At 67.2% G+C, this 21375-nt stretch overlaps 2 protein-coding genes across 2 annotated transcripts in view; both read left to right on the forward strand.

Annotated features, from left to right (window-relative positions):
• The first annotated feature begins 463 nt into the window (after positions 1 to 463).
• ERBB3 (erb-b2 receptor tyrosine kinase 3) lies at positions 464 to 14445 on the forward strand. The gene is made up of 28 exons (XM_030510499.1): positions 464 to 519; positions 2718 to 2869; positions 3325 to 3511; positions 4259 to 4384; positions 4613 to 4678; positions 4767 to 4885; positions 5627 to 5768; positions 5848 to 5961; positions 6027 to 6147; positions 6224 to 6297; positions 6380 to 6470; positions 7024 to 7223; positions 7822 to 7954; positions 8047 to 8137; positions 8220 to 8374; positions 8492 to 8545; positions 8767 to 8908; positions 9524 to 9643; positions 9724 to 9822; positions 9922 to 10107; positions 10182 to 10337; positions 10598 to 10673; positions 10751 to 10897; positions 11486 to 11583; positions 11673 to 11834; positions 11943 to 12014; positions 12365 to 12626; positions 13287 to 14445. Exons 2-28 carry the CDS (start codon positions 2789 to 2791, stop codon positions 13805 to 13807), a joined length of 3795 nt encoding a protein of 1264 aa, XP_030366359.1. The 5' UTR covers positions 464 to 519; positions 2718 to 2788; the 3' UTR covers positions 13808 to 14445.
• A 164-nt stretch (positions 14446 to 14609) lies between these two features.
• LOC115618587 (extended synaptotagmin-1-like) overlaps positions 14610 to 21375 on the forward strand; it is a 15802-nt gene continuing 9036 nt past the window's right edge. Inside the window, exons 1-12 of the mRNA XM_030510295.1 lie at positions 14610 to 14970; positions 16377 to 16505; positions 16894 to 16999; positions 17144 to 17213; positions 17620 to 17712; positions 18373 to 18436; positions 18883 to 18961; positions 19659 to 19737; positions 19824 to 19957; positions 20257 to 20351; positions 20587 to 20714; positions 21315 to 21372. Coding sequence (XP_030366155.1) covers positions 14883 to 14970; positions 16377 to 16505; positions 16894 to 16999; positions 17144 to 17213; positions 17620 to 17712; positions 18373 to 18436; positions 18883 to 18961; positions 19659 to 19737; positions 19824 to 19957; positions 20257 to 20351; positions 20587 to 20714; positions 21315 to 21372 — 1123 coding nt within the window. The 5' untranslated portion in view covers positions 14610 to 14882. The remainder of the gene's footprint in view (positions 14971 to 16376; positions 16506 to 16893; positions 17000 to 17143; positions 17214 to 17619; positions 17713 to 18372; positions 18437 to 18882; positions 18962 to 19658; positions 19738 to 19823; positions 19958 to 20256; positions 20352 to 20586; positions 20715 to 21314; positions 21373 to 21375) is intronic.

The raw sequence follows: 21375 nt of genomic DNA on the forward strand, positions 1-21375 counted from the left end.
GATTGGGGGGCTGAAGGACACCCCTGCTTGGGGGGGGCACACATAAGGCGGGTTATGGGGGGGGGAGGACTCTGTGATCCCCAGTCCTGGAGCTGTCCCCACACTGGGGGGGCGAATTCTCCCTTGGGAGGGGGGGGGCAGTGATGGGCCCGACACCCCCCATAGGGCCGGGGTGGGGGGGACCCATGGACGGGAGGGACCGGTTGCACCTGATGGAGGCGGAGCCGGGGCGGGGGGGGGATGTCCCGGTGCCGCCCCGGGGCGCGGCGGGCGGGTCCCGCTTTGCGCTGCCCGGGGGGGGCCCCGCCTCGTCCCGTCCCGTCCCGCTCCGCCCCGCCCCGGCGGCCCCGCGCCAGGTGCATTCCCCCTGCCGCGCCCGGGCACGCCGCGACCGCCGGGCCCCGCTGCGAGCCGCGATGGAGCGGCCCCGGCCCCGCTCCCGGCTCCAGCCGCGGCTCCGGCCGCTGCTGCTGCTGCTGCTGCTGCTCCGCGCCCCCGCGCCCGGCTCTGCGCAGGCAGGTGAGCACCGGGAGCGCGCGGGGGGCCCCGCTGCGCGATCGCAGTCCCGCCGCTCCTTCCCCCGTAGCCGCATCCCGGGACCCCCCCCGGATCCCATCGCACCCCATGGCCCGGGTGGGGATGGGGATAAACGAACCCCCCTACACACACACGCACACACACCACCCGCGGGACGCGGCTCGGTCGGGACCGGGGCTGGGGCTCGGTTCCCCGCCGGCAGCGCCACCTGCGCCCCCGGTGTCCGGCGCTAATTGTCGGCAGCGGGGCCGGGACCCACCGGTGGCACCGGGGTCCGGTGTGGCGGGGGGTGTCCCATTCGGGGTTCGCCCGGCCCTGCCCCGGGAACGCTCCCGGAAGCGGCGGGTTCACCCCAAGTTGTTTTTCAACCCCGAGAAGGAAAACAACGAGGGTTGGACGTGAAGGTGGGGCCGGCGGCGGCGGGGTGTGGGGCACCCAAAGGTGTGCGTGTGGCACCCAAAGGTGTGGGGCACATGGAGAGCACACTCGGCCCCTCGACCGCGCCATGTGCGGCTCCTACGAGGGGTTTGGGACCGGGACCGGCTCCGCTCCCCCCAAACCCCGTCCTCATCCCCCTGCTCAGAGCCCCCTTTGTCCGGACACACAGTCCCGCTTTGTGCCGCCCGCGGGGCCGGGGGCAGGAGGTCGGGGCTGGTCCCGTCCCCCCACCTCCCCGAGGCCCCCGGTTGGGTCCCCGGTGCTATTCCTGGCGGCGGGGGCCGGGGGCATGTGGCCGATAGCGGCGACGTGCCGGAGCTGCCAGCGGGGCCCCGCGCTGATAACACGACGCCGCGACGGCGCCCGGGATGGGGGGGGGGGAGCCCTCAACGCCCCCCAACCATGGGCAGGTGCACCCCAAGGGCCGGACCCGCACCCCAAGGGCCGGACCCGCACCCCCCGAGCCCCGCTTTGGTGGCGGGACCTGTTGAGCCGCTGTTAATGATTCACCAGCAACGCTTGTTCCCAGACATGGGAGTCCCGTGGCGCTGGGTCCTGCCTCCCCACCCCAATCCCCGGCAGCTTTGGGGCCCCCCAAATGAGTTGTTGGGGGTCTCAGCCCCCCCCCCGCTTCGAGCCCCACCGCGCCCCTCCCGGGACCGTCGGGGCTGGGGCCATTCCAGAGCGCAGCTGAGACCTTTATATAGCCCCTTCCCTATTAATATAGCTGCGGGCGGGGGGGTGACCCCTCGCCCCTTCCCATGCGTGCCCTGAGCTGCCCGTTCTCTGCGGGGGGGGGGGCTCCAGCCCCTTCCGTGCCCCCGCGTTGGGGCAGCACAAAGCTGCCATTTACCCGCCGCGGCCCCCCCGCGCCGGGGCCTGAGTCATGTCTGGGGGGGGCCCCGCACCCCGCTGTGCCCCGGGGGTCCCGGGGGGCTCTGTGTGTGCCCCCCCCCGTCCCATTCACCACAATCGCCCCTTTGTGCGGCTGCGGGGAGGGGGCCGCGTCCTGCCCCGCGCACAAAGCGCCTCTGTCCGCCCCGGCATTGACACCCCCCCCCCCCCGGGCCCGCCCCAGCTCCGGGGTCCCCCCGGCCCCCCCAAGCCCCGGCTCCGCGCGTCGAGGCGGGGCCGGGGCCGAAGTTCGGCGTCGGGGGCGCTGCGGGCTCGGAGCGGGGCCGGGCCCGCGGCACCCGCCTTGCGCAAGCCTCGCCCGGCCGGTTCGGGCACCGGCACCGGCACCCCCGCGGCGGGGGCGCTGCTGCTGCGGGCGGGGGGGGCAGCGCCGGGGGGGTACAGGGAGGGGATGGGGCGTTATGGGGGGCAGAGACAGTGAGGGGGGACGTGGGGTGACATGGTCACTATGGGGGCATGCGGCCGTTATGGGGGGACATGGGCGTTAAGGGGAGGTCGTGGACATCAAGGAGGGGACATGGTCACTGTGGAGGGACATGGACATCAAGGGGGGGACATGGTCACTGTGGAGGGACATGGACATCAAGGGGGGGGGCATGGTCATCAAGGGGGGACATGGTCACTATGGTGGGACATGGACATCAAGGGGGGGACATGGTCACTATGGTGGGACATGGACATCATGGCGGGGCTTGGACATCAAGGGGAGAACGTGGCCATCATGGGGGGACATGGTCACCATAGGGGGGACATGGCCATCAAGAGCAGGACGTGGCCGCCCTGGGGGGGACGCGGCCGCCCTGGGGGACCCGCTGTTGTCCCCGCAGTGTGCGCGGGGACGCTGAACGGGCTGAGCGTGACGGGGGACGCGCAGCACCAGTACCAGACCCTGCACAAGATGTACAACAACTGCGAGATCGTGATGGGCAACCTGGAGATCGTCCTCATCGACCACACGCAGGACCTGTCCTTCCTGCAGGTGCGGCGCCGGGGGGGTGTGCAGGGGCTATGGGGGGTGTATGGGGTGATATGGGCAGGACATGGCGGGGACATGGGGAGAAACAGTGGGGACATGGCGGGATATGGAGAGGACATGGGGGGACATGGGGGGCTATGGAGGGGACCTGGGGGAGCATGGAAAGGACATAGAGGGACACGGGAGGGATATGAGGGGACATGGAGGGGACATAGAGGGACATGGAGGGGACACGGGGGGATATGGAGGGGACGTGGGGTGACATGGGAGGACATAGAGGGACACAGGGGGATGTGGGGGGCCACGGGCAGGACTTGGGGGGGGACATGGGGGAAACAGTGGGGACACGGGGGCGATACAGAGAGGACATAGAGGGATGTGGGGGGACATGGAGGGGACACAAAGGGGCACGGGGGGCGCCGGGGGGTGCTGGGGGTGCTGATGGGTCTGTGCCGCAGACCATCCGGGAGGTGACGGGCTACATCCTGATCGCCATGAACGTGTTCACGGTGCTGCCGCTGCGGAACCTGCGCGTGATCCGCGGGACCCAGTTCTACGAGGAGCAGTTTGCGCTCTTCGTGCTGCTCAACTACAACCCCAACAGCACCCACGCGCTGCGGCAGCTCGGCCTCAACCAGCTCACAGGTACCCCCCCCCGGCCCCCAGCCCCTGCTGGTGCCACCCCGGGGCGATGCTGCGGTCCCCATCCCGCAGGGAAGTGGGGATGTCCCCATCCCGGTCCCCATCCCGGGGTGGTGCCACCTTCTGCGGTGCCCATCCCACAGGGAAGCGCATCCTGGTGCCCATGCTGTGGTGCTGCCCCTCCCTGGGCCCCATCCAGAGCGGTGCTGTCCCCTCCTGCATCCTGGGCCCCATCCTGGAGTGGTGCCACCATGGGGCTGGGCTGGCGCTGTGTGTCCCATGGTCCCCATCCTGGCGGGGTGCTGTCCCCCGTGGTTCCCACCCCAGAGCAGCACCACCCCCTGTGCACCCCATTGTCCCCATCTCCCCCCTGTGCACCCCATGGTCTGCATTTCCCTTCTGTGCACCCCATGGTCCGCATTTCCCCCCTGTGCACCCCATTGTCCCCATCTCCCCCCTGTGCACCCCATGGTCCCCATCTCCCCCCTGTGCACCCCATGGTCCCCATCTCCCCCCGGGCACCCCATGGTCCCCATCCCAGCCCATGTACCCCATTGTCCCCCTCCCAGAGCAGTGCCACCTCCTGTGCACCCCATTCTCTGCATCTCATTCCCTGTGCATCCCATTGTCCCCATCTCCCCCCTGTGCACCCCATGGTCTCCATCTCCCTCTTGTGCACCCCATGGTCCCCGTTGTCCCCATGTCCCCCGCGGCCCCGGTGTCACCCCGGTGCCCCCCGTGTCCCCGCAGAGATCCTGGCCGGAGGGGTGTACATCGAGAAGAACGCGCAGCTCTGCCACGTGGACACGGTGGAGTGGAGGGACATCATAAGGGACCCGCGCCGGGAGCCCGTCGTGGGGGACAACGGCAAGGCCTGTGCGTGGGGGGCACCCTGGCTGGGGGGGGGGACCCGCCGTTGTGAGCCCCTGCCTTTGGGGGTGACCCCTTGGCTTTGGGGGTGATGCTGCTCTGACACCCCCCGGCGTTGGGGGTCCCCTCCTGGCTTTGGGGGGTGATGCCATTGTGACCCCCCAGCTTTGGGGGTGACCTCCCTGCTGTGGGGGTGCCCCCTGTCTTTGGGGTGACCCCGCTGCCCCCCCCCAGGCGCCCCGTGCCACGAGAGCTGCGGCGGCCACTGCTGGGGACCCGGCCCCGGGGACTGCCAGAAACGTGGGTACCGGGGTCCGGGGGGGGGGGGGGCAATGGGGTGAGGGGGGGTCAGGGATGGCCCCGGACTCACCCCCCCCCCCCCCCGCAGTGACCAAGACCATCTGCGCCCCCCAGTGCAACGGGCGCTGCTTCGGGCGGGCGCCCAACGAGTGCTGCCACGAGGAGTGCGCGGGGGGGTGCACCGGCCCCCTGCAGACACACTGCTTCGTACGTGCCCCGCTCCCCCCGCCTGCCCCCGTCCCCGCGTCTGTGTGTCCTGCAGCCCTGCAGCCGTCCATCCATCCCCATGTCCGCGTGGCCTGTGGCCCCTGTGTCCATCCATGCCCGTGTCCATCCATCCCTGTGGCCCCTATTTGTCCATCCATCCCTGCATCCACCCATCCCCACATCCATCCACCCCCATGTCCGCGTGTCCTACATCCCCCTCTTTGCCTCCCCACACGTATGCCCATCTGTCCATGTGTCCATCCATCCCTGTGTCTGTCTGCCCCCTCCCAGGGCAGGTGTGGAGGGGGGGCCTGTCCTTGAGGGGTAGAGGGAGGTGTCCGTCCACCCGTATGCCCATCCATCCATCCATCCATCCATCCATTGTCATCCATCCATCATCCCTCCATCTCTCCATCCCTCCATCCATCCATCCATCGTCATCCATCCATCATGCCTCCATCCCTCCATTCCTCCATCCATCCATCCCTCCCTCCATCACATCTCCATCCATCCCTCCATCCCTCCATCCATCCCTCCATCCATCCCTCCATCCCTCCATCCATCCATCTATCCATCATCATCCATCCATCCTCCATCCATCCATCATCCCTCCATCCCTCCCTCCATCCCTCCACCCCTCCCTCCCTCCCTGTGCCCCGTGGTGGTGCTCCCCACACCGGGCCGCCCGCGGTGCGATCCCCGTGTCCGTGCGTCCGTGTCCATCCCTGCTGCATCCCGCAGGCGTGCCGGCACTTCAACGACAGCGGCGCCTGCGTCCCGCTCTGCCCGCAGCCCCTCATCTACAACAAGCTGACCTTCCAGCTGGAGCCCAACCCCGACACCAAGTACCAGTACGGGGGCATCTGCGTCCGGAGCTGCCCTCGTGAGCTGCAGCCAAGGGGGGGGCCCGGGAGGGGGGGTCCGGAGGGGATGGATGGTCTAAAGTGGGGGTCTCCCCATAGATAACTTCGTGGTGGACCAAAGCTCCTGCGTCCGCGCTTGCCCCAATGACAAGATGGAAGTGGAGAAGAACGGGGTGAAGATGTGCGAGCCCTGCTCGGGGCTCTGTACCAAGGGTAAGGGGGGGCCGGGGGGGTTTTGGGGTGCTGCAGGAGCAGCGCTCACCATCCCCATCCCGCAGCCTGCGAGGGCACCGGCGCCGGCAGCAAGTACCAGACCGTGGACTCGAGCAACATCGATACCTTTGTGAACTGCACCAAGATCCTGGGCAACCTGGACTTCCTCATCACCGGCCTGGAGGGGTGAGCGGGGGGGGGTTGGGGGTGTTGGGGTGCTGCTGACCCCCCCCCCGGCCCCGCTGATGCTCTGGCCCCAAAGGGATCCCTGGCGCAACATCTCGGCGCTGGACCCTGAGAAGCTGAATGTGTTCCGCACGGTGCGGGAGATCACGGGTGAGCTGCGGGGATGGGGCACCCCCGGCCCCCCCCCACCCCGCCCCGGGACATCCTGACCCCCCCCTGGACCCCCCCACAGGGTACCTGAACATCCAGTCCTGGCCCAAGCACATGCACAACTTCAGCGTCTTCTCCAACCTCGTCACCATCGGGGGACGGAGCCTTTACAAGTGAGACCCCGACCCCGCATCTCGCACCCCGCGGCCGAGTGTCCCCTTTGTCACCTGCCCGTGTGCCCCCCATCATCTCCTGCCCCTGCATCCCCCATCCCTGGGTCCCCCCTGTCGCTGCGTCCCCCCATAATTCCCCATCCCTGGTCCCCCCTGTCGCTGCGTCCCCCCATAATTCCCCATCCCTGGTCCCCCCTGTCACTGCATCCCCCCATAATTCCCCATCCCTGGTCCCCCCTGTCCCTGCATCCCTCATCACTCCCCATCCCTGGTCCCCCTGTCCCTGCAGCCCCCCATCACCTCCTGTCCCTGCATCCCTGGTCCCCCCTGTCCCTGCATCCCCCATCACTCCCCATCCCTGGTCCCCCCTGCCCCTGCATCCCCCCATCATCTCCCACCCCTGGTCCCCCCTGTCCTTGCATCCTCCCATCGCCCCCTGTCCCCGCATCCCCCCATCATCTCCCATCCCAACATCGCTGTCCCCGCACCCCCGGCTTTGGGGGTGCCCCGGCCCCGCAGCAGCCCCCCCCCAGCCCCGCTGCCCTCCCCGCAGCCGGGGCTTCTCGCTGCTGATCATGAAGAACGAGAACGTGACGTCCCTGGGGCTGCGGTCGCTGCGGGAGGTGAGCGCGGGCAGGGTGTACATCACCGAGAACCGGCGGCTCTGCTACCTGCACACGGTGCAATGGGCGGCGCTGAGCCGGCGCCGCGCCGACCTCGACATCCGCAACAACAAACCCCGCAGCAAGTGCCGTGAGTGCGGCCGGGACCGGGCGCGCGGGGGCGGGGCGGCCCGGGATGGGAGGTGATGGGGATGCAGGGACAGGGGGGACCAGGAACGGGGAATATGGGGGATGCAGGGATAGGGGGGACCAGGGATGGGGAGTGATGGGGGATGCAGGGACAGAGGGGACCAGGGATGGGGAGTGATGGGGGATGCAGGGACAGGAGGTGATGGGGGAATGCAGGGACAGGGGGGACCAGGGACGGGGAATATGGGGGATGCAGGGATAGGGGGGACCAGGGATGGGGAGTGATGGGGGATGCAGGGACAGAGGGGACCAGGGATGGGGAGTGATGGGGGGATGCAGGGACGGGGGGGACCAGGGATGGGAGATGATGGGGGATGCAGGGATAGGGGGGACCAGGGATGAGGAGTGATGGGGGATGCAGGAACAGGAGGTGATGGGGGGATGCAGGGACGGGGGGACCAGGGATGAGGAGTGATGGGGGATGCAGGGACGGGAGGTGATGGGGGGATGCAGGGATGGGGACTGATGGGTGATGGAGGGACGGGAGATGGGGGGATGCGTGGCCTGAGCCCGAGCCCTGCTCCCGTCCCTCCCTGCAGAGCAAGAGGGGAAGGTGTGTGACCCGCTGTGCTCCGCCGAGGGCTGCTGGGGCCCCGGTCCCGCGCAGTGCCTGTCCTGCCGCCACTACCGCCGCCGCGGCGTCTGCGTCCCGACGTGCCGCTTCACCGAGGGGTGAGGGCTGCGGGGGCGCGCCGTGGGGTGCCCCATGCTGCGGGGCTCTGTGCCGTGCCCCGGCGCGCCGGTGACCCTCCTTGTCCCGGCAGGGAGACGCGGGAGTTCGCGCAGGGGGGCGAGTGCTTCGAGTGTCACCCCGAGTGCGAGCGCATCGAGGGCAATGTCACCTGCAACGGCTCGGTACGGGCCGGGGCGGGGGGGGGGACGCGGTGCTTGGTGCCACCCGCGGGTCCTCACACATCCTTCTGCTCCCCCCCCGCAGGGCGCCGACACCTGCACCCGCTGCGCCCACTATCGCGACGGGCCGCACTGCGTCGAGAGCTGCCCCGACGGCGTCCTGGGCGAGCGCGGCCCCATCTACAAGTATCCCGACAGCAGCCGCGAGTGTCGGCCCTGCCATGAGAACTGCACCCGCGGGTGCGCTGGGGACCCGGAGGGGCGGGGGGGTCACCCCATGCTTCATCTCCTCCCTGTCTCCATCTCCCCCCGTCTCCATCTCCCCCCGTCTCCATCCCCCCGTCTCCATCTCCGCAGGTGCCTGGGGCCGCTGCTGCGGGACTGCCTGGGGGAGGCTCTGCCCGTGTCCAGGTACCGCGGGGGTGCCGGGGCGCCGCGCTGTTGCCCGGTGCCGTGCCGTGCTATATTGCACCGTACGGGGCTGTCCCGCCCCGCGCTGCGCCCTTTCCCTGCCCGTGTGGGCGCTGCGGAGCCGAGCCCGGTCCTGCCCGTTGCTGCCGGGGCCGTGGGAAGCGGCGGGGCCGGGACCCGCCGGCGGCAGGAGCTGAGCCCCGGCCCCGTCCCGCGCGCAGGAAGGCACCGACGGTGATCGCGGTGATGGTGGTCGGGGGGCTCTTCCTCTCCTGCTCCTGCGTCCTCCTCGCGCTGCTCTACCTGCGCGGCAAGAAGATCCAGAAGAAGCGGGCGATGAGGCGCTACCTGGAGAGAGGCGAGGTCGGGGGGGGGTCCGACCCCATCCACCTCCCTCCCCATCTGCTCCTATCGCCATCTGCTCCCATCCAGCTCCATCCTCACCTGCTCCCGTCCCCATCCATCTCCATCCCCATCTACCTCCATCTCCATCACCTCCATCCCCATCTGCTCCCATCCCCAACCACCTCCATCCCCATCCACCTCCATCCCCAACCACCTCCATCCCCATCCACCTCCATCCCCATCTCCTCCCATCCCCATTCACCTCCATCCCCATCCACCTCCATCCCCAACCACCTCCATCCCCATCCACCTCCATCCCCATCTCCTCCCATCCCCATCCACCTCCATCCCCACCTGCTCCCATCCCCATCCACCTCCATCCCCATCTACTCCCATCCCCATCCACCTCTGTCCCCATCCACCTCCATCCCCATCACTTCCATCCCCATCACCTCCATCCCCATCCACTTCCATCACCCCCACCTCCATCCCCATCTGCTCCAATCCCCATCTGCTCCCATCCACCTCCATCCCCATTGCCCCCATCCAGCTCCATCCCCTTCACGTCCATCCCCACCTGCTCCCATCCCCATCCTGCTCCATCCCCATTCCTCTCCCATCTCCATCTCCCAGAGCCTGGAGCCGCTGGACCCCAGTGAAAAAGCCAACAAGGTGCTGGCCCGGATCTTCAAGGAGTCCGAGCTGAAGCGGCTCAAGGTGCTGGGCTCCGGCGTGTTCGGCACCGTGCACAAGGTGATGGGTGCTCCATGGTGGGGGGGTGAGGGGTTCAACCAGTGCCTGGTGCAGCCCTCACCGCAGTGTCCATCCCAAAGGGCATCTGGATCCCTGATGGCGACTCCATCAAGATCCCGGTGAGCATCAAGGTGATCCAGGACTGGAGCGGGCAGCAATCCTTCCACGCCGTCACCGACGTGAGTGCGGGGGGGGCTGTCTCTATGGATCCCTATGGGTGCTGATGGTGTCCCTATGGGTGCTGGGGGGTCTCGGCCATGCTGACACTGTCCCCACAGCACATGCTGGCCATCGGCAGCCTGGACCATGCCTACATCGTGCGGCTGTTGGGCATCTGCCCGGGGCCGCGGCTGCAGCTCGTGACGCAGCTCCTGCCCCTCGGCTCCCTCCTCGAGTACGTGCGCAAGAACCGGGACAGCATCAGCCCCCAGCTCCTGCTCAACTGGTGCGTGCAGGTGGCCAAGGTGAGTCCCTGCACTGGGGGGGTCCCCCCATGGTGGCCCCCCGCCCCGTGGCCCCATAACACCCCATTGCGCAGGGGATGTACTACCTGGAGGAGCACCGCATGGTCCACCGCAACCTGGCCGCCCGCAACGTGCTGCTCAAGTCCCCCAGCCAGGCCCAAGTGGCTGATTTCGGCATCGCCGACCTGCTCTACCCCGACGACAAGAAGTATTTCTACAACGAGGTCAAGGTGGGGACCCCCATGCCCCCCCCCTCTGTGCTATGGGGCACCCCACACGCTTTGCACCCCCTCTTCTCTGTGTCCCACCATCCAGGGGTGTCCCATCCTCTCTATGCCCCCTGCATCCCCTCCTCTCCATGTCCCACTTTCTATGGGTGTCCCATCCCCTCCTCTCCATGTCCCACCACCCATGGGTGTCCTGTCCCATCCATACCCCCTGTGGGGTCTGTGTCCCCCCATGTCCCCCCACATCCCACCTCTCCCCACAGACACCCATCAAGTGGATGGCTCTGGAGAGCATCCACTTTGGGAAGTACACGCACCAGAGCGACGTCTGGAGCTATGGTGAGCACTGCCCCCCTCCCATCCTGCCCCAGTGTCCCCCCATAGCGCTATGGGGCTCACAGGGACTGTCCCCATAGGTGTGACGCTGTGGGAGATGATGACCTTTGGTGCTGAGCCCTATGCGGGGATCCGCCTGGCCGAGGTGCCCGACCTGCTGGAGAAGGGCGAGCGGCTCTCCCAGCCCCACATCTGCACCATTGATGTCTACATGGTCATGGTGAAGTGTAAGTCCCCAGCCCCATAGCACAGCCCTGCCCCTGTCCCCATCCCCATAGCAGGGTCCTGCTCCTGTCCCCATCCCCATAGCAGGGTCCTGCTCCTGTCCCCAGCACCATAGCAGGGCCCTGGCCGTGTCCCCATCCCCATAGCAGGGTCCTGCCCCTGTCCCCATCCCCATAGCAGGGTCCTGCTCCTGTCCCCAGCACCATAGCAGGGCCCTGGCCGTGTCCCCATCCCCATAGCAGGGTCCTGGCCGTGTCCCCATCCCCATAGCAGGGTCCTGCCCCTGTCCCCATCCCCATAGCAGGGTCCTGGCCGTGTCCCCATCCCCATAGCAGGGTCCTGGCCGTGTCCCCATCCCCATAGCAGGGTCCTGCCCCTGTCCCCATCCCCATAGCAGGGTCTTGGCCGTGTCCCCATCCCCACAGGAGGTCCTGCCCCTCTCCCCATCCCCATAGCAGAGCCCTGGCTGTGCCCCTATCCCCATAGCAGGCTCTGGCCGTGTCCCCAGCCCCATAGCCGGCTCTGCCTCCGTCCCCCGCCGGGGCCGGTCCCTCCCCGGTCCCGCCCCGCAGCTCCCGCGGTCCCCGCAGGTTGGATGATCGATGAGAACATCCGTCCCACCTTCAAGGAGCTGGCGAACGAGTTCACCCGCATGGCCCGCGACCCCCCGCGCTACCTGGTCATCAAGGTGAGCCCGGGCCCGGCTCCCCCGGTCCCCCCGGTCCCGGTCCCCCCGGGCCCGGTCCGTAGCCGCTGATGTGACCGTGCCCGGTGCAGGAGAGCGGGGCCGCGCCGCCCGCGGAGCCCCCGACCCTCAGCGATAAGGAGCTGGATGAGATGGAGACGCTGGAGCTGGACGAGGAGGAGGAGGAGCTCGACGTCTCCTTCGGCCTCAGCCCCGGGCTCTACCCGCAGCGGCCGCGAGGCAGCAGCGCCCGGGTGAGACCCCGCTGCCACCCCCCCCCTCCATGGGTCCCCTTGTGGGGCTGCCCCATGGGCCCATCTCTGGGTGTGAACCCCCCCTTCTTGTGTCCCCCCCCCCCGCAGAGCCCCAGCCTGCTCAGCCCCCCCGCCGGATACATCCCCATGAACCAGCCTGGCCTTGGTAGCGGCCGCCAGGTACCGAGGGGGGGGAAGGGGGTGCTGGGGGGTGTTGAGGGGGGGAAAGTGGTGGCCATAGAGGGCAGGGGCAAAGCAGGGGACTGGGGGGTGCTGGCGGCGGTGTGGAAGAGGTGGCCATAGAGGGCAAATGGGGTGCCCATAGGGTTCTGGGGCAGGGGGGGCAAAGGGCGTGGCCATGGGGTGCTGGGGCACGGAGGGCAAAGTGGTGTCCGTGGGGTCCCAGGGCAAGGGGGGCAAAGAGGTGGCCATAGGGGGCACAGGGGGTGGTTGTGGGTGCCAGTGAAAGCGGTGGCTATGGGGGGGCGGTCCGGGCTCCGCAGCGCCCCCCTCTCACGCCGCGCCCGCAGGCCGGGGGATGCCGGCCCCTGCGCCGCAGCCGCCGGGGGTCGCTGGGCCGGACGGTGTCGGAGTCGTCGGAGGGTCGCGGCACGGCCTCGGAGCCGGACCCGGCCGAGGGGGGGTCGCTGTCGGGGGGGAGCCTGTGCCGCAGCCTCCGCTCGCGGGGGGACAGCGCGTACCTGTCCCAGCGAGAGAGCCTCCCCCCGCCGGGCCCCGACGGCACCGAGGAGGACGCCAACGGCTACGTGAGCCCCAACGGCACCGGCCGCGGTGAGCGGCATGGGGGGGAGGGGGGTGCTTAAAGAGGGGGGGTCACATCACGTAGGGGTCCCCCACCATGGGGCTGCAGGGAGCCCCCCCGCTATGGGGCTGCAGAGAGCCTGTTCTTGAGGAGTTGGGGGTCCTGTCCTATACGGTGAGCTCTGGGGTCCCCCTGCCATAGGGCTGCAGGGAACCCTCCCTGCTATGGGGCTGCAGGGAGCCTATTCTCAAGCAGTTGGGGGTCCCGTCCTATGGGGGTCCCATAGGGCTGCAGGGAGCCTATTCTTGAGGAGTTGGGGGTCCCGTTCTATAGCGCCAGCTCTGGGGTCCCCCTGCCATGGGGCTGTAGGGAGACTATACTCAAGGAGTTGGGGGTCCCATCCTATGGGAGTCCCATGGGGCTGCAGGGAGACTATTCTTGAGGAGTTGGGGTATCCCACCCTATAGAGGTCCCTCCGGGGTCCCTCCTCCACGGTGCTGCATGGACGGGGGGGTCCCCGTCCCCCCCAGGTGATTCAGGCTTTAAGCGAGGTGTGGGCTCCCCCTTGTAGGCTTTGGGTTGTCCTGTATCTATGGGGTGGGGGCAGCCTGTACCCAGCCTTAGGGCTCCAGCCTATGGTGGGGGGGTTCAGCATTTAGTGCTGAGGGTGTCTTCCCCCCTCCCCGTAGATCCGGACGCGGCCGCGGGCTCGGTACCGGCGCCGGACGAGGAGTACGAGTACATGAACCGGCGGCCGCGGCCGGTGTCGCTGGAGGAGCTGGGTTACGAGTACATGGAGGTGGGCGCGGAGCCGGGGCCCCCCCCGGCCCGGGGGCAGCAGGACGAGGAGGCCGACGAGGAGGAGGAGGATTACGAGTACATGAACAAGCAGCCGCGGCTGAGCCGCTCCTTGTGCAGCGCCGCCGGTGGGGCGGCCCCGCTGCGCTACGACGGGTACACCGACATGCGGCCGGGAGGGGAGGCGGCCCCGGCGCCGGTGCCGGTCCCCGCGGCGGCGGCGGAGGAGCAGGAGGAGGAGCAGGGCTATGAGGAGATGGAGGCGGTGCTGGCGCCGCGCTGCCCCGGCTGCCGCTGCCCCCCGCCCGCCATGAAGCCGCTGCGGAGCCTGGAGGCGTCGGACTGTGCCTTCGACAACCCCGACTATTGGCACAGCCGCCTCTTCGCTAAAGCGGACCCGCAGCGGACGTAGGGACCCCCCCCCCGGACCCCCCCATTGGGTCTGGTTACATTGGATATGAAGGATCCGCCCCCCCCCCTCGGGGGTATGAGCCAAAGTGGGGCACAGCGCGGCTTGGGGTGCTCCCGTTCCCATTCCCGGCCATGATTCCCAATGGCTTCCCCGGGTACCGGCTTCAACATGAGCATCCTGGGGCTGCGCTGACCCACTGCAAGGGCGGGGGGTTGTTGGGTCCAGACCCCCGGGTCGTGTCCCCCCCCCCCCCACCAGCCGAAGGTGCAGGGACACCGGGTCCGGGTGGGATTCGGGATGAGGACCCCGGACTCATCCTCAGGTTCCCCCATTCCCTATTGGAACCAGAGTGAAGGTTTGGGGGTGCCCCCCCCCCTCCACCAGCCCTATGGGGCAGCTCGGGGGTGTTCCGTCGGACATAGGTGCCCGCCCCCAGCCCCTTAGGGCACATCGAGGGGTGTCCCGCGGCCCCGGCCCGCTCCCGGGAATCCCTTTTTCGCGTTGTTTTAACCCGGTTTAACGGGGGATGCCCCGGGGCGGGGGGTGGTGGGGTGGGAAGGGGTAACCGGGACCCACCCCCCACCCCCCCCCCGGTGGATTGTGTTTGTAAATGCTGAATAAAGATAAAAGGAATTGACCTAAAAGTGGTGCTGCTGCTTTGGGGGGGGGGGGGGGGGGGAACGGTATATACCGGGACTCCCGGGGACTGTGATGAGACCCGGGAGCCGCTATTAAACTACATTACCCAGCATCCCCTTGCCGCGCCTTCACGTTGGATCTCGCGAGAGCCGCAGCGCCCGCTGGGAGCTGTAGTCCTCCGTGAGGTTGAAGATGGCGGAACGAGCCGGGTCGGGTGTTTAACGCGCGGCGCCGCGGGGGCTGCCGGGAGTTGTAGTCCCCGTGAGGGGAGGGCGGGGACTCGGCTTCCCAGCGTGCCCCGCGCGGAGCCCGCGCTCCTGCCCTGCCCGCGCGCTCCTCGCGCTCCCGGGGTCTCCCGAGCGGCCGCTCCGGTACCGGCACCGCGCACCGGGGACCGGGGGCGGGGGGGGGGACGGCGGCCGAGGCGGCTCCGACCATGTCGGGCGAGGAGGAGGCGGCCGAGCTGACGATCGCCGAGGACCTGGTGGTGACCAAGTACAAGATGGGGGGGGACATCGCCAACCGTGAGTGCGGGCCAAGGCCGGGCGGGCACGGGCACGGGCACGGGGAGGGGAGCGGAGGGGGGGGGCACCGGGACCGGGGGTGGGCGGAGCGGGCAGCGGCGGGCCTGGGCCGGGGGGTGAGGCCTGGCCGCCCCCCGGTCTCCGTTAACGTCCGTCCGCACACGCCGGTGGACGCGGAGGGAAGGGCCCGGTTGTACCGGATACCCCCGGGACGGGGGGGGGGGGGAGGAGATCCCCGGTGCCCGCAGGCCCCGGCCTCGCTCGGCGGCGGCCGCCGCTGCCCGCACGTGGCCTCCGCGCCCCACGTGCACCGGCGGCGGGAGGAGGAGGAGGAGCGGGGGTGGGGGGGGGGGGGGGGGGGCTTTGTTCGGGGCTTTCACCCCCCCCCCATAGACCTTTTGGGGGGGGGGGTGTGTGTTACATGTGGGGCACCCCCAAACCCCCCATCTCCCCCCTATAGATCCCTGTATCTGTTGTTTAAGCCCTGATGGGGGCGCGTTCCCCCCCCGGGGGGGTGACAGCCAACGGGACCGGTTCCGTGAGCTCTTCCCGGCGCGTCCCGCCTGGATTCCTGCTGACTCGGGCGCTTGAGGCTTGGCTCCAGTGGGAAGCGCCCAGGAGGGAGCCCGCAGCACGCTCCCCTTTGGGAAGGGAGGTCGCTGTTTGGGATAAAGCGGGTCCAAGAGCGGTGCTTGGGAAGAGAAACATGGAATTGTGGTGGCTTGGGAATGCTGCGAGTGTTTACAGGAGCGAGGTGCTTCCGTGGTGTAAAGTGCTCGCAGTGCCCTATGGAAGGGCAGGGAGGGGGTGCTCAGCGCTGGCTGCTCCTCTCCGTGTCCTGCAGCCCCGCAGCGCGGGTTCATCTCCTTCCGGTATTCCCAGATCCTCCTGAGAGCAGGGATTGGAGGTTCCATCCATCCCGCAGGCAGAAGGCTCCAGGTTTCCACTTGGTGCCTTGAGCTCTTGGTGCTGGCCCCAGAGCACAAACTGCTCCAACAGAGAGGCCGGTGGTAAAACAAGCCCCTGGACCCCGGAGCGACGCGTTGACTCCGGGATTTGGGAATGTTTTGGGAGCTGGAGCGAGGAGGAGGAGGAGGACAAACAGCAGCCCAGGGCCGGCTCCGCGAGCCCAGCGAAGCCTCCCATCCCCGCTCCTCTGGTGTGCCGCGTGTCCCAGCGGCATTCCCAAACCTGTTCCTGGAGCTGTGACTTCTCCAGCAGGAATGTGGCTGCTCCGTGGTTGCGCTTTGCTTGACAGCCTCAACCGCGGCCTGTGCTCCAATGGGAACCACAGCAGGATGGATCCTGCCTCCCCAGGGTCCTTATTCCCGCTTGGAAAAGCGAGCCCTGCGGGGTTTAAGGCTCTCGGTGGGCTCCAGCAGCTCCGTGTGTGTGTTTGGGTGCAGGGGTCCTGCGGGCGGTGCTGGAAGCGGCCAACTCGGGAGCGTCGGTTCTGTGCCTGTGCGAGAAGGGAGATTCCATGATCATGGAGGAGACCGGCAAGATCTTCAAGAAGGAAAAGGAAATGAAAAAAGGTGAGGCTTTTCCAAAGGGATTTTGGGGGGGGGGGGTTGTCCCGTTGCCTGGTGCCGTTGGGAATGGGGGAGAGCACGGGAAGGGCTCCTTGGGCTCACGCATCGTTGGCTGTTCCCAAATCCAGTTAAGATGTAGAAAACCAAGGGAATGCCTTGGGAAGCGCATTCCCTTGGGACATCAGGGTGATCCGGAGAAGGGTTGGATGCTCCATCCCTGGCAGTGCTCAAGGCCAGGTTGGACACAGGGGCTTGGAGCACCCTGCTCCATTGGAAGGTGTCCCTGGGGGCTGGAGCTGCAGGAGCTCTGTGGGCTCTTCCAAGCCATCCCATTCCATGGCTCTGCTCCAGGCTGCGGGATTTGATGGCAGCTTCCTTCTTCCCTCTGTAGGTATTGCCTTCCCAACGAGTATATCAGTCAATAACTGCGTCTGTCACTTCTCCCCCCTGAAGAGTGACCAAGATTACATCCTCAAAGACGGAGACTTGGTCAAAATGTGAGTGTTTTCCTTCTGCCTCTTCGGAATTCCCTCTTGGCTTCCTGCTCCTGCTCAGGGAGTTAAGAATTCCCTGTTAAAGAACTGGATTTGGAGCCTTCTAGAAGCTTCCTGAGCTTGTAACGAGCCGCCTTTGCCTTGCAGTGACCTGGGAGTCCACGTCGATGGCTTCATAGCGAATGTAGCACACAGTTTTGTCATAGATGCCTCAAAGGTGGGTTGGGAAGGGACCTGCTGCCGCCGTTCCCGAGGAGCCGGGTGCGTGCTCTCGGGAGCACTGGGCAGACTGGTTTTGCTGCCCCTTCCACTGGTCTCCATCCAACCCTCCCCTGGTGCAGCTTGAGGCCGGTTCCTCTTGTCCCATCCCTTGGGAGCAGAGACCAGCCCCCTCCCGGCTCCATCCTCCTGTCAGGCAGTTGCAGAGAGCGATAAGGCCCCCCCTGAGCCTTCTCTTCTCCATCTAAACCCCCCCAGGTCCCGCAGCCGTTCCCCATCACACTGTGCCCCAGCCCCTGCTCCAGCCCCTCACTGTCTGTGTTGGTGTGAGGGGCCCGGTGTTCCGGGTGCTGATAAAGCAGAAGGAAACTCCCCTCCAAGCCCTTTTGTTCCGTGTCCCGCAGGAAAACCCCGTGTCGGGCCGGAAAGCTGATGTCATCAAAGCAGCTCATCTCTGCGCCGAGGCCGCGCTGCGCCTGGTGAAGCCCGGCAACCAGGTGAGTGAGCACAGGCGCTGCCCGGGCCCGGCCGGGCAGGATCGGACCCATGGGATGCGGTGGGAAGGGGGTTATGGTCATCCCGTTCCACCTCGCACGAGAGCAGGTTGCTCCAGCCTGGCCTCGGGCAGGGATGGAGCATCCAAACCTGCTCCATCCAACCATCCCAGTGTCCCAGCACCCTCACGGGGACGAGCTTCCTTCTCTCCAACCTGACGGGTTCCAGTTTGAACCCATCACCCCTTGTCCTATCGCTCCATCCCTGATGAAGGTCCCTCCCCAGCATCCCTGTGGCCCCCCTCAGCCCCTGGAAGCTGCTCTGAGGTCTCCAGCAGCTTCTCTTCTCCAGCCCCGATGTTCCCAACCTGGCTCCATGCGGGAGCTGCTGGATCATCCTTGCTCCAGCACCTCCACGTCCTGGCGCTGAGGCCACCAGCACTGCGCACAGCAGGGTCTGACCCCCCGTTCCCTGCTGGTTTTGCCAGGGCAGGATTAAACCCAGGAGCCTGTCACTGTTCCTGCTGCTTTTGGAGGCGTTGGAGCACTGGGTGGTTGGAAAAGTCACTGCTTCCATCCCATAACCTTGTCGTGTCACCCAAAACTCATGTTTGGGGCTTGGGTTCTCCATCCTGACTGGGTTCTCTGGTGTCTTTCCTGCAGAACACACAAGTGACAGAGGCCTGGAACAAAATAGCCCACTCGTTCCACTGCACCCCCATTGAAGGTAAGGATGGGGAGCTCCTGCACTGCACCCCCATTGAAGCTGAGGATGGGGAGCTCCTGCTTGGCAGCACGGTCCTGAGGGGAGGAGCTGGAGCCTGGCTTGGGCCCTGGAGGACATGAGTGACCATCAGTGGCTCAGGAAGAGCCCCCGGGGCCTCTTCCTCCGCTTGGCTTTGGAGGGAAAGCTGAAGCAAAGCCCCTAAAACACCCTTTTGGGGGCTGAGGGCTTGGGGGGAAGCACCCAAAGCCTCCCTTGGGTGCACATTCAGCAACGGCTTCACCTCCGACCCATTGCGTCCCATCGGCGCGGTGCCTCCTCCTCCTCCCCGTGGGCTCGGTGGTGCTGAGCAGCCAGGGTGCTGGTGGCAGCTCCTCGGGGTGCTGGTGGCAGCTCCTCGGGGTGCTGGTGGCAGCTCCTCAGGGTGCTGGTGGCTTCTCTCGCGGCAGGGATGCTGTCCCACCAGCTGAAGCAGCACGTGATCGACGGGGAGAAAACCATCATCCAGAACCCGACAGACCAGCAGAAGTGAGCGTCCCCCCGGGGGGGCGGGGGGGTGGGGGGGGGGCACGCTGTTATCCGCTGCTCCGTGTCCCGGGAAGCTCCCTGCTGGCACCCGGGGCTCTCCTGGTTCCCCTCCGGCTCCGCGCTGGAGGTGCCAGCACCGAGCGCGGCTGCTCCGTGAGCAGGAGCCGAGCGCTGGCGCTGAGCCTGCCCAGCTTCACTGCAGCCCACGGCGTTCCCGGCGGTGCTCAGGTCACCCCGTTGCGTCCCAGCAGCTCATCCCATGGGATGAGGGCTCACACTGAAAGCTTCACATCCAGCACTTGGCAATGGGGGGGGGGGGTCATGTCCATAAGGGAAAAGAGCCGAATGGGAGCGGCTGAGGGACCTTCCAGCCCTCACCGGCGAGGCCTCTGCAGGGGCAGGAGGAGCAATGGGGCTGTGCTGGGGCAGCAGCAGCAGCTCCTGTCCCCCCTGCTCGCTGCAGCGCGTGGTGCTGAGCGCTCCTGGCCCTTCCCAAAGCCCTCCGGGGGCTTCTTTAACCACAGACAGGGCTGGAAAGGACCTTAAAGCAGCGCTCCCGAGCCCTGGCCGCGGGCAGGGGCAGCTCTCTGCAGCCTGGGCCGCTCCACGGCCGTTGTGTGAGGCCCTGGGGCTGTGGAGGGGGTTTTGTGTGTCCTTCGCCAGCCTTTGCCTCCCCGAACCCTTGTTTTCCGTGCAGGAAGGACCATGAAAAAGCCGAGTTTGAGGTCCACGAAGTTTACGCTGTCGATGTCCTCGTCAGCAGCGGAGAGGGCAAGGTGAGCGCGGCGCCGGCGCGTCCCGGCCCTCGCCGCGGCTCTTCCCGTGGAGCTGCGCCAACACCGGCTCCCTCCGTGTCCCGCAGGCCAAGGACGCCGGGCAGAGAACCACCATCTACAAAAGGGACCCCTCCAAACAGTACGGCTTGAAGATGAAAACCTCCCGTGCCTTTTTCAGCGAGGTGGAGAGGCGCTTCGACACCATGCCCTTCACTCTCAGGTACCGCAGGCGGCCTCCCCCCTGCGCCGGGGGAGGCGGGGGAAGGACGGGGGAGGCTTAAACTTGAGGATTTGGGAGCTGGGAATTGGGTTCCGAGTGAACAGAGAGAGGGATAAGGCAGCAGCGCGCCCTGTTCATAGGGGTGGCCCCAAACACGCGCCCAACGGGCTCTTCTCCGCCTTAAACCCACTCTCTGGAGGCAAAGGTTCACTGGGGGGGTGCAAGGGAAGGGAGTTTCCAGCCTGGAATCATTGGGATGTGGTTTGTGGGGAAGGGGCTGAGCTCTGCCTCCTCCACAGGGCGTTCGAGGATGAGAAGAAGGCCAGGATGGGGGTGGTGGAATGCGCCAAGCACGAGCTGCTGCAGCCTTTCAACGTGCTCTATGAGAAGGAAGGTGAGTGCTGGTGCTGGGAGGACGGAGCCCCACGGATGGAGCACCCGGGATTTCCCCTCGTGGATCACGGTTTGGGATCGTTCCAGTGCGGAGATGAGGCCGCGGCGGGGGAGCAGCTCCCCGCGCAGGGCTGGCGGCTCCGTGCTGCCTGTGGCTCCATGCAACGGGCGCAGGGATGTTGGGAATGATGGGACGTGGGGCTGCGGGGGACTTCACCCCGTTCCCGTTCTTCCAGGGGAGTTTGTGGCCCAGTTCAAGTTCACGGTGCTGTTAATGCCCAACGGCCCCATGCGGATAACCAGCGGCCCCTTCGAGCCCGAGCTCTACAGGTCCGACTTCGAGGTGCAGGATGGGGAGCTGAAGGTTGGTGTCAAGCTCCCGAGAGCTGCAGCACGTCAGGGGCTGGGAATGGGGCCATGGAATGGGCTGGGAAGGAGCTTAAAGCTGCTCCAGTTCCACGGGCAGGGGCAGCTTCTGTTAGAGCAGCCTGGCCTTGGACAGGGATGGAGCATCCAAACCTGCTCCCTTCAACCCACCCCAGTGTCCCAGCACCCTCACAGGGGAAAAGCTTCCTTATCTCCAACCTGAACTTCCCCTGTTCCAGTCTGAACCCATCACCCCTCGTCCCATCGCTCCATCCCTGATGAAGGTCCCTCCGCAGCATCCTTGGAGATGCTCCCTTCAGCATCTCCAAGGGGAAGAGATGCTCCTCCAGCCCCTGGAAGCTGCTCTGGGGTCTCCACGCAGCTTCTCTTCTCCAGCCCCAATGTTCCCAACCCGGCTCCATCCGGGAGCTGCTGGATCATCCTCGTGGCCTCGCTCCAGCAGCTCCATGTCCTGACATTGAGGCCACCACAACAGCGCTGCGGGGGGGGTCCCACAGAGCAGAGGGGCAGGACCCCCTCCTTCCATCCGGGAAGGACAGAGGCTTCCTCACTCCTTACATTCCCTTCTTGTCTCCAGGCCCTTCTACAAAGCTCTGCAAGCAGGAAGACCCAGAAGAAGAAGAAGAAGAAGGTAATTT

The sequence above is a fragment of the Strigops habroptila genome, chromosome 23 (assembly GCF_004027225.2).
Source record: "Strigops habroptila isolate Jane chromosome 23, bStrHab1.2.pri, whole genome shotgun sequence".
In the NCBI taxonomy this organism is placed as follows: Eukaryota; Metazoa; Chordata; class Aves; order Psittaciformes; family Psittacidae; genus Strigops; species Strigops habroptila.

Coding starts and splice junctions, on each gene's coding strand:
- ERBB3 (XM_030510499.1), top strand. CDS start 2,789: ATGTACAACAACTGCGAGATCGTGATGGGCAACCTGGAGATCGTCCTC. Junction 6,471..7,023: donor GGGGGACGGAGCCTTTACAA/GTGAGACCCCGA, acceptor CCCTCCCCGCAG/CCGGGGCTTCTCGCTGCTGA. Junction 7,955..8,046: donor ACGTGCCGCTTCACCGAGGG/GTGAGGGCTGCG, acceptor TTGTCCCGGCAG/GGAGACGCGGGAGTTCGCGC.